Raw genomic sequence first — 12,351 nt, 5'->3', positions numbered from 1 at the left:
TCAGCAAAAATTCCATGCGAATCGCTACTTGCGATTCTTACTGAATTTGCCCCTTAGTGTACTTTGATATCACTAGTTACATGCAGGGGCTGGCTGGGAAGGGGGGGCAGGGTGCCATCTGTCCCCCCAGGCCAGTTCAATTTAAGTGTTCCAGGATTTCCTGTGAAAAGCTGGGCCGCTTACTTGTGTCTGCCCCCCAGGCCGAAAGTTGCCAGCCAGCCCCTGGTTACATGTACAGTATATGATACTGTATATACAGCATACTATATTGTGCCTGTTTCTCTGTATGTGTACATGCAGAGGCAGGGCCACCACTGGGGGGCCCATATGGCAGCAGTGTGTTTTGAAGCACACCTCAGGCTGCTATAGACGGACAGCGTCAGGGTCATTTTAAATGTGGAACCGGCCACAAGCCAATTGGAGCCGCAGCAGCAGCTCCCGATTGGCTGCCAATCCATGAGCTCCAAATGGCTTGCATCCAGCTTCAAATCTGAAATACCGCTGGCACTGTCTCTCTATGGCGGCATGCTCTGGAATCTTTCCTGCTGCTGCTGTGGTCGCAGCGCTCTATGGTCATGCCTAGGGGCACCACTTGATGTCCTGCGGCTTGTCCCGGGTCCAGCAACCAACACCCACAATGGTAATTTGCGGAGTCTGTAGTGAGAGCTAACGGTTATGGGTGAGGGGGTGGGAGGCCCTGCCTATTCTGGCAGCCCAAGGCCCTGTAGCCCTGTGTACAGGTCAGTGCCTTGCATTTCCCTAGGTACTGTAGGTTTCAGATATTGACATGCTTAGTGAATCAGCAGCGTGAGAAACACATTAGGGTAAAACTATTTTTTTAGTTATATCATTATTGTGATATTTATTAATATAATCATAATAATAATAATAATAATAATAATATTATTATTATTATTATTATTATTATTATTAGCATTATATTATTATTAAAAGGATATTATATTTTATTACACAAACATCTACAATCATATAATTGTTATTACAAATATATTTTACACATATCCTTCCCCCAAAAGGAAGTTTGCTGCTACGCAACAATACTAAACACTATGCAAACATGACACCAATATTATTTATTCAATATCTTTTTCCACTGTCTATTTTTCAGAATTAATTTACTTATAGAATATCAATGGAATGACCTCCTCCCCAATACAGAGTGTGCACAATTGTCAATGGTTCCGGGTATCCTTGCACCAGCTTTTCACTTATGGACCTTTCTTACTGTCAGTCATGGGGAGAGAGGGGTCCGGAACCATGTACAGGCCGGCCTGGGCTTATAGGTACTGGGGCTATTCCCAGTGGTGCCAAGAGAAGGGTACAAATTACCTGGGCCCATGTCTGATGGAGGGGACCAGTTGGGGCCCAGGTCCATGCCTCCTGTGATTAGGCAATGCCCCCTGAAAAGTATCTGGGCCCAGCCAGGCTCTCTACTGCCCTCGCAGGGAGGCATGCCATGCTATTTTGAGTGCGTGCTTCTCATTGCTAGATACACTCCCAAAAAGGTGTGGCCATGTCCCCAGTGTGCTGTGGTCACAGCCCCTCTAGGCGGGCAGAGGGCCCAGAAAGTTGTTGTACGGGGGCCCAGAATTTCTCTTGGCAGCCCTGGTTATTCCTGGTGTCTTGTCTTGTCCCTGAACCTAGATGCCATATGAAATGTCCTGCTGCTACCAGTATGGATCAGTCCACTGTCCTGACTGCCTTAGCTCCCTGTCTGTCACACTAGCAAAAAATGAGTGGAACTATCCATCACAGACAAGACTTTGTAGTGACAGCAGAGACATGCCCCGCTTCATGCTACATCCCCATTCTGCCCCTGTTGCAGAGTCCTGTGGAGGAGGGGTAAGAGCCTTGCACTGTCCTCGCAGATCTAGCTTCTGCTCTATGATGTGGGCAGTCTCTGCACCATGATATCATCAATGGGAATTCTCCAGTGTTATACATAGTGTTACTTGACACAAGGAACAGCAGAGATGGAAGCCTGAGGCCTCCTTTACCGGCCACTGCAGTAGGTAGGAACTTGTGGACTTTGGGCTTGGGATGCAATTGGCAAAGAAAGGTGTAGTAACATATGTGACATGAGGAGGAGGGCATATCACAGACATGGCATTCCCTGTCTCCCATTGTCAAATATATTACTGCACCATTTTGCCCTTGCAGCAAAGCACATTAAATTATTGAAACACCCCTATACAGTATCTAAGATTCAATGAGGGACTAATCTATAGGTAAATATGTAGAAAAGGTAATATTGTCCCAATATGATATGTTCTAAAAAGTGCAAGAAAAATATCAGTTTTAATCTAATCAATTGGCATGGACAACAACACTGTGTTTACGGAGTAATTTATACTAGAATACTATTAAGTAATGTCCCCAATGTTGTTCTATATTGTGTAATTTGGGCATCCTTCACTTTACAGTAAAGTCACAGAATGAAAACGAACCTCTAATCTAGCTTTTCCTGTCCAGTAACATTTCCAGAGTAGCAGACAATGTGCTGATGTGTCCATGCTGAGCTTAAACACTATTTGCAGCTACTGCGTCTGGTTTGCTGCGAATAGTGTGCCCGTGAATGTCCGCTGGCTCGTGCCTATGCACATCTGTACAATGTAAGGTTTAAATGAAATAACACCAGAATACAAACTATAGGGGGAGATGTTTCAAATCCCTGAGAGAGACAAAGTGGAGAAAGATAAAGTACACCAGTCGTCATCTTACAGTTACTTTACAGGTTGTGTTTGAAATACGACAGTTTAAAGCTGATAGGTTGGTATTTCAGTTCTCTCCATTTATTTCTTTCCAAGCTTTGAAAATCTCCCCTATAGTCTGATAAATAAATAAAAACTCAGCATGTCTGTTTCACAACCTAAAACCACATTGGGGGTAATTCCAAGTTGATCGCAGCAGGAATTTTGATAGCAGTTGGGCAAAACCATGTGCACTGCAGGTGGGGCAGATTTAACATGTGCAGAGAGAGTTAGATTTGGGTGTGGGGTGTTCAATCTGCAATCTAATTTGCAGTGTAAAAATAAAGCAGCAATTATTTACCCTGCACAGAAACAAAATAACCCACCCAAATCTAACTCTCTCTGCACATGTTATATCTGCCCCCCTGCAGTGCATATGGTTTTGCCCAACTGCTAAAAAATTTCCTGCTACGATCAACTTGGAATTACCCCCATTGTCGGGAATAAAGATTAACATTACAGTAGTTAAACTTTCAACAACTGAAGGGGCACCTGCATGTACAGCAGCACCTGTGTGGTTCATAGTGGGATACAAGTGTGACTGTTGCTCCTCCAATGGAGCTTTGATGCGCACACGCTGCTGCTGCAGAGTAAATTGGCTCTGTCCCAGAAGCCCTGCTAACCCCTGCAATAGAGGACAGGCCAGCTCCTGTCTTGTACCCTTCAGCCTGCACTGCATCAAGCTATGGTGCAACCACCACTTCTGCTGGTTTATGTAATAGGACCCGCCGGTAAATGCTGATTCTACATGCTACAGATAGCTAAATCACGGGGTAGCTTGAGCCCTGCCAATACATTGTGGGCTCTGGTCCCTGTAGACTAGCTGAGATTGCTATCTATATAATTCTGTAAATTGTGTGTATAATTTATCTATCTATCTATCTATCTATCTATCTATCTATCTATCTATCTATCTATCTATCTATCTATCCAAACACACCATATATATTTTCCCTTATTTTATAAAGGAGGGGGCACCAAGCTCCAACTTGCCTCCAGGCAACGGGGATGAACTTATGCCCCTGTCATGGGTAATAATATAATGTGCCTATTTTTAGGCTGTATATACACAGTAGTTTGTATACACTTGTAATATAGGCCCTCATTCCGAGTTGATCGCTCCCTAGCTACTTTTAGCAGCCATGCAAAGCATAGTCGCCGCCCACGGGGGAGTGTATTTTCGCTTTGCAGGGGTGCGAACGCCTGTGCAGCAGAGCGGCTACAAACACATTTTGTGCAGAACAATACCAGCCCTGCAGTTACTTATTCTGTGCGATGATTGCTGCGACGAATGAAACGGTAATGACGTCAGATACCCGCCCAGCAAACGCCCGGCCACGCCTGCATTTTTCCAAACACTCCCAGAAAACGATCAGTTGACACCCATACACGCCCTCTTCCTGTCAATCTCCTTGCGATCGGCTGTGCGACTGAAAGCGTCGCTAGAAACTGTGCAAAACCACAATGCTCTTTGTACCCGTACACCGCACGTGCACATTGCGGTGCATACGCATGCGCAGTTTTGCCATTTTTTTTAACTGATCGCTACGCAGCGACCAACGGCAGCAAGCGATCAACTCGGAATGAGTGCCATAGTCAGTCCAATTTGTGTTTGGGAAACGGAATTGAATAGGGATCCTTAAGCCACAGGACATGAAAAGTTTAAGGACCATAATTTTAAGAACATTAACATCTTAAAGTCTTGACACTCATTCAGAACAAATATGCAGTCATTTTTTTTTCCCCTTATGGTTTCTGTTAAAAAATAATAATATATAACCCTGTAAAGCTGTTTGAGCACATCTAGCTGTCTGCAGGATAGTATGCACCCTATATGACACCATACCATGGTTGTAAATAAACCCAAAATGAATGTAAAATGTAATTCTCAATGAAAATATGCATTGCTTGGTTATTATTGTTAGAAATAACATCATTAAATCAATATACTGTACTGTAAGTATGGAACAGGTTTATGATAAAATCTTCATACTGTACAATACTGTAAATAGAAATATAAAACTTCTAAAATGTATATAAAAAATAGTTTTAACACTTACGAACAGGGAGTGTCTGAAAAATTTCAATTTTGCTATATTCTCCTTGTCCTTTTCCATTTACAGCAGCAACCCTGACTTCGTATGTTGTATTGGCTTCTAAATTTCCAAGAACAACAATTGCTGCAAAAGAAAAAACAACAACTCCATTAAATTAAAAATAGCACTATATTTAAGCCATAAAAGTAAAAACAATTTGGAATTATCACATAAGAAATTACGTAAAATGTGCTATCCTATATATTCACAGCATTAAAACAATTGAAGAGGCAAGTGGGTAAAGATGTTATATAACAATTTATTTTTTATTTATTTTTATTTAAATGGATGAAGGTGTTATGACCTAGGTATCATAGTAATAGTGATATTTTAAATGTTATTACTCTATTTACTGATATATTTTGTGGATAAAAGTGCTATGTCCACTTCTTAAATCCTAATTATCTTTAACTGTAAATGTATCAGTTTCTTCTAAATGTAACATACAGTAACACCTTCATCCACTCATCTCTCCTGTTATAGGATTCTTCAGTCACCATGGGCCGGAAGTAATGACGTCCTAGTTGGCCGGAGATGCGGGTTCCCGGCTGACATCTTTTTAAAGTGGCAATTATTTACAAGACATGATTTTGACTTGTAAATGATTGCCACTTTGAAAAAAAGTCAGAGCTCGGCCGGGAACCCGCTCCTCTGGCCAACTCAGATATCATTACATCAAAACCCCAAAATATGTTTCTTCTAATTATTTTATTTCTATCCATAAGCACTGAAAAAAGCCTGAATTCTTTAAATAGAAATTCTGTTGAGTATAATAGCCTATTAATATAGATATTATTAATATGACAAGTAGAAAACAGGAGAGAGAACATTATATGCTTTGGAAGGCCTATAGAGATCTTCTTTGTACCTGTAAAACAGTTACAGGGTGAAATTTGAAATTCAACTCCAAATACCATAATTCAGCATACTGATATAACATATTCAAGAGTGTGATTTCAGCGCCAGGCTCTCATTTCATTTTACAATTAGCTACGGCATTTGGAATTCATATTTTGTACGATTTCTTAAGCGTGATGCACATAGAATCAGGAAAAGTGGTAAAATACATTTTTAATATAGCTTTACTCTATTGGTCTGCTAAGAAGCATGGAGAAGATCCATTTGCTAAGGGCACAACGTCTTTTATATACTGTTATACACTATCATTTTTTTAACTCTTCCTATCCAGTAACTTGTTTTCCTGCTATAACCAATACGCTCATTATACACCTATTAAACAGAATACATTTTGGGTTGTAATCCCCACATATCTCCATTCAATCACCATACACATCCTACTGTATCAGCATAAGATGCTTTGGCAACAGTTAGCAGATCAAGGAGATAGAGGAAAAGTGTTCCAGAGGAATAGTTAAAAGTCATTTTATCGTTATCAACAGCATTTTATGCTTTTGTGAAAAAAAGGGGGGGGATTTAAAATGTGCTAGTAGTTACAGAGTTAGCTGTGGGGGTGTTGCAAAATACAGATGGGTCCAGATACACTAAAGTTGTAGTCAAGCCAAATATCCCTTCTCAGCACGACAGGCCGCAGTTAAAAAAGAATGAAATGAGAGCACATTATAAATGCAAGAAATAACACTTGAAAAAAGATAGTTCAGTATGGAATGCAGAGCAAGAGAGACGATTTCCAAATGGTTGCAAGCAGAAAGTTAAATCCACACTCACTCATATATTCAAAAATCCATGGAGTGGCAACTTTATGGCTACAGAAGGTCATCTGTCCTATTGCTGGTACAGCACATGGGTTTTGGTGCAACAAGTTACATGATAAGTGATAGAAAATAGGATTTTAATACCTACCGGTAATTCTATTTCTCGTAGTCTGTAGTGGATACTGGGAATTGAAGATTACCATTGGTATAGATCGGATCCTTTGGCGCCTGGCACTTTAAGAAATTAATAGTGTGTGCTGCCTCCTCCCCTCTATGCCCCTCCTGCAGACTCAGTCTAGGAAAACTGTGCCCGTGGAGATGGACATACTTAGAGAGAAGGATATATAACACAAAACAGCGGTGAGGTAATGAAACAACACACAACAAAAACAAAGATAGCAGTGCTAACCAGAACAGAGGAAAGCAACGGTATCTAGAAGAAGGATAGCATTGCTAACCAAACATGGAACAGGGAAAGCAACAGCAAACCGAACCAAGAAAACTTACAACCAGGTAAGCAGGAAACAAAGTACTGAGGCGGGCACCCAGTATCCACTACGGACTATGAGAAACGGAATTACCGGTAGGTATTAAATTCCTATTTTCTCTAACGTCCTAGTGGATACTGGGAATTGAAGATTACCATGGGGATGTCCCAAAGCTCCCAGAATGGGTGGGAGAGTGCTGAGACCCCTGAAAAACCGCCTGACCAAACTGAAGGTCATCCTTGGCCAAGGTGTCGAACCTGTAGAACTTAACGAACGTGTTCGAATCACACCAAGTAGCTTGCCTGCAACAACTGTAAGGCTGAGACACACTGGGCAGCCACCCAGAAAGAACCCACTGACCTTGTGGAGTGGTCCTGAATAGAACTCGGCAGCAGCAGAGCTGCTGAAGTATAGGCTTGTTGAATAGTCAATTTGAGCCAATGAGCAATGGACTGCTTGGAGGCAGTGCGACCAATTTTTGTAGCATCATAAAGGACGAAAAGCATGTCAGACTTCCTGTGGCGAACAGTCCTTTTGATGTAAATCCTCAAAGCTCTCACTACATCCAGGGACTTTGGAGCAAAGGAAGTGTCGGATAATACTGGAACCATAATTGGTTGATTTACGTAAAAGGCCAACACTACTTTCGTCAAAAACTGTAAGCGAGTTCTGAGCTCCGCCCTATCCTCATGAAATATCAAGTACGGGCTCTTACAGGACAAGGCCCCCTATTCTGACACACATCGAGCAGAAGCCAAGGCCAGTTACATAACAGTCTTCCACGTTAGGTATTTTAAGTCTACCCTATGTAAGGATTCAAACCAATTCGACTGGAGAAAGGTCAAGACCACATTGAGGTTCCACGGAGCCATGGGAGGAACAAAGGGTGGTTGAATGTGCATCACCCCCTTTAGAAAGGTTTATACTTCAGGACGTACTGACAGTTGTTTCTGGAAGAAGATAAAGAGCCGAAATTTGAACATTGATGGAACCTAAAGGTAGGCCCTTATCCACGCCTGCTTGCAGGAACAGTAGAAAATGACCCAGACATAATTACACAGGGGAATATTTTCTACCCTCGCACCAAGAAACATATTTCTTCCAAATATGGTGGTAATGTTTGGATGTAACCACCTTACGGGCCTGGATCATAGTTGAAATAACCATAGATGGGAGACCCTTTCTGGTTAAAATCTCCCTCTCAACTTCCAAGCAGTCAAACGTAGCCACTGGAAGTCTGGACATACAAACGGTCCTTGTTGAATAAAGTCCTTGAGTAGCGGCAAAGGCCAAGGTTCCTCCAGAGACAAGGTCAGAAGGTCTGCATACCAAGCCTGTCGAGGCCAATATGGGGCAATAAGAATTGCCTGAACTCTTTCCTTTTTGAGTCTATTTAGAATTCTTGGAATGAGAGGAATTGGAGGAAACAGGTACACAAACTGGTAATTCCACTGTGATGCCATTGCGTGCTATTGCTATTGCGTGCGGGTCCCTCGCCCTGGAACAGTAACGATGGAGCTTCTTGTTGAGACGAGAAGCCATCAGATCTATTTGCAGACAGCCCCATTGGTGAATCAGTTTTTGAAACACCAGAGGTTGAAGGCCCCATTCCCCTGGATGTTGATCGTGCCTGTTTAGGAAGTCCTCTTCCCAGTTGTCCACTCCTGGAATGTAAATGGTTGAGATTGCCTTTGCATTAACTTCTGCCCAGAGGATTATCCTTGACATCTCTTGCATTGCGGTCCTGCTTCTTGTTCCTCCCTGTAGGTTTATGTATGCCACTGCCGTGGCATTCTCCAACCGCACCTGGATGGCCTGATTCCGAAGGAGGTATGAGGCTTGTAGGAGAGCAATGTAAATTTCTCTGAATTCCAGGATGTTGATTGGAAGTGCAGATTCCTGACACGACCATCTGTCCTGGAACTGCGATCCTTGGGTCATAGCCCCCCAACCCCGGAAGGCTGACATCCGAGTCCAAGACTGGGAATTGAAACTCTGACCCTCCACAAGATGGGAGACTTGTAGCCACCATAAGAGGGAAATCCTTGCTTTCAGCGACAGGGTTATATTCTGATGCATATTCAGGTGAGATCCCGACCATTTGTCCAACAGATCCAGTTGAATTGGTCATGCATGAAAACTGCCATACTGTATTGCTTCGTAGGAGGCCACCATCTTGCCCAGCAAGCGAATGCAAAGGTGGATTGAGATTCTGCATGGTTTTAGTACCGAATAGGACCATAGACTGAATAGTCAAGTCCTTGTCCATTGGAAGGTAAACCTTCTGAGACACCATATCCAGAATCATTCCCAAGAACTGAATTCTCTGCAAAAGTACCAGGTGAGATTTCCAGAAATTGAAAATCCATCCATGGGCCATAAGCAGGCGAGTAGTCAAGTTGATGCTGTGTAGCAGCTGTTCCTTGGATACCACCTTTATTAGGAGATCGTCTTGGTACGGGATTATGTTGATACCCATCATGCGTAATTGCAGCATCATTTTAGCCATGACTATAGGGAATTAGGCAAGAAACTTGTGGCAAGGACATCTAAGGTAATATTCTCTGAATTATTACCCGTGCCACGCGCTAGCCCAGGGAGACAGAGGGAGATTAGGGAGGTAAATGTGTGGCTTAGGGGTTGGTGCAGGAAAGAGGGGTTTGTGTTCCTAGAACACTGGGCAGACTTCTCAGTCAGGCGTCATCTTTTTTGTCGTGATGGATTGCACCTGAATGAGGAGGGGGCAGCGGTGCTGGGCGGAAGGATGGTTAGAAGGTTGGAGGAGATTTTAAACTAGGTGCCTGGGGGGAGGGTTTAGCAAGAAATTACGGGTCATTCAGTAAGAATAGCAGATGTGGCGTTAGTGAACAAAACGGGGGAGGAGTAGGGGGGAGGAATAGAGCAGACGGCAGGGTAGTAACATGGGAACTAAAAAGGGTTTTATAATAACAGTAACCAATGACGATTACAGGTCATCTTTGCTGCATAAGAATTATGATGTCCCTACCATAAGGGGAAATACATATCTAAATTGTATGTATGTAAATGCTAGAAGCCTTACAGGTAAAAAGGGGGAACTAGAAATCATCGCAGCAAGCAAGGAATATGATATTATAGGAATTACTGAAACGTGGTGGGATGAATCTCATGATTGGACAGTCAATCTAGAGCAGTGGTTCTCAAACTCGGTCCTCAGGACCCCACACAGTGCATGTTTTGCAGGTAACCCAGCAAGTGCACAAGTGTATTCATTATTCACTGACACATTTTAAAAAGTCCACAGGTGGAGCAAATTATTTAACTTGTGATTCTGTGAGTAGACCTGCAAAACATGCACTGTGAGGGGTCCTGAGGACCAAGTTTGAGAACCTGTGATCTAGAGGGTTACAAGCTGTACCGGAGAGACAGACTAAATAAATGGGGTGGAGGGGTATGTCTTTACATAAAGCCATTTCTAAAACCTGTTATATGGGATGATATTCAAGAAGGGATTGTAAATACTATTGAGACATTATGGGTAGAAATTGCATGCGGGGGTAAAGGAATAAAGAAATTATTATTGGGATTATGCTAAAGGCTGCCGGGTATTAATGTGTCTGACGAGAAATTGTTACTGAATAAATTGAAAGAGCAGCAGGAGTAGGAGACATAGTAGTGATGGGAGACTTTATCTATCTCGAGATAAACTGGAAAATCAATTCATGTGATACTGCTAAGGGCAATATGTTTTTAAACACGCTAAATGATAATTGCTTAGTTCAATTAATCGAGGAACCAACTAGGTACAATGCAATCTTAGACCTGGTATTAACTAACAATGGGGAACTGGTATCAAATATTGAAGTAGGAGAGCCCATAGGTAACAGCGACCACAATATAGTCACATTCAATATCAGTTTTCATAAGCAGTCCTATACTGGCTCAACTAGGACTCTAAACTTTAGCAAAGCCAACTTTGACAGGATGAAGGAAGCGTTAAGGGACATTGAATGGGAAATTCTGTTTCATGGAAAAAATACTACAGAGAAATGGGATGTATTAAAATCACTGCTAATTAATAATACTCGTAAATTAATTCCCACCAGCAGCAAAAAAAGGAATAAAAATCCCAAACCAATGTGGTTTAACAAAAATATAAAGAAATTATTGGACAAAAAAAGACGAGGGGGATGCGGAGACATTTCAGCACTATAAGGACTGTAACAAAATATGCAAAAAATGAATAAGAGCGGCTAAAGTAGAAACTGAAAAACTAGTAGCAAAGGAAAGCAAAGCGAATCCCAATTTTTTTTTAAGTACATTAACAGCAAAAGACTAAAGAAGGAGAGTATAGGCCCTTTAAAGGACAAGAGGGGAGTCTTAATCAAAAATGATAATGACATAGCAAACAAACAAAACAAGTTTTTTTCAATGGTATTTACCAGAGAGGACCAAATGCTGGGTCTAACACAAAATCTCAACAAAGATAATGTCCCATTGCTAAATGCTTATTTATGTGAGGAGGTAGTCTGTGACCGATTAAAAAAGTTAAAGATTAATAAGTCACCTGGTCCCGATGGAATTCACCCGAGGGTTCTTATGGAGCTGCATGCTGAACTAGTAAAACCTCTATTTTTGATCTTCATGGATTCGGTTAAATCGGGTATGGTTCCCCAAGACTGGCGTATAGCGTAGGTAGTGCCGATATTCAAAAAGGGGAGCAAAGCTGAACCAGGTAATTATAGACCAGTTAGTCTTACATCTATAGTGGGAAAAGTATTGGAAGGTATTCTAAGGGACAGTATTCAAAAGTTCCTTGAAGCAAAAAAGGTCATTAAAAGGAGCCAACATGGATTTGTGAAGGACAGATCATGTCAGACCAACTTACTTGGCTTTTAGGAAACAGTAAGTGCGAACCTTGATCAGGGTAAGGAGGTGGATGTAATCTTTTTAGACTTTGCCAAAGCTTTTGACACTGTACCACACATGCGTCTTATCTATAAGCTACAAGAAATAGAGCTAGGGAGCACAATATGCACTTGGGTCAGTAATTGGTTAGATAATAGGGAGCAGCACGTTGTGGTCAATGGATCATTTTCAAATTGGACTAAAGTACTAAGTGGTGTGCCACAAGGGTCTGTACTCAGACCACTTTTGTTCAACATTTTCATCAATGACCTAACAGTAGGTCTAGAGAGCATGGTGTCAATTTTCACAGACGATACCAAATTGTGTAAGGTTATAAATACGGAGGGGGATGCTGAGTCTCTTCAGAACAACTTAACTAAACTGGAAGCATGGGCAGCAAAATGGACAATGAGATTCAACACAGACAAGTGTAAGG

General features: G+C 41.9%; 1 protein-coding gene across 5 annotated transcripts in view; it reads right to left on the bottom strand.

The window, feature by feature from the left end:
• NCAM2 (neural cell adhesion molecule 2) overlaps positions 1 to 12,351 on the bottom strand; it is a 483,276-nt gene that overhangs the window by 158,731 nt on the left and 312,194 nt on the right. For all 5 annotated transcript variants that reach the window (XM_063956367.1, XM_063956366.1, XM_063956368.1 and 2 more), the window contains one exon: positions 4,832 to 4,951. In XM_063956367.1, the coding sequence (XP_063812437.1) occupies positions 4,832 to 4,951 (120 nt within the window). The remainder of the gene's footprint in view (positions 1 to 4,831; positions 4,952 to 12,351) is intronic.

This window comes from Pseudophryne corroboree, chromosome 2, assembly GCF_028390025.1.
Source record: "Pseudophryne corroboree isolate aPseCor3 chromosome 2, aPseCor3.hap2, whole genome shotgun sequence".
NCBI classification, from domain to species: domain Eukaryota; kingdom Metazoa; phylum Chordata; class Amphibia; order Anura; family Myobatrachidae; genus Pseudophryne; species Pseudophryne corroboree.
The sequence above is the reverse complement of the archived record's forward strand: the minus strand, read 5'-3'. Positions and strand labels throughout refer to the sequence as shown.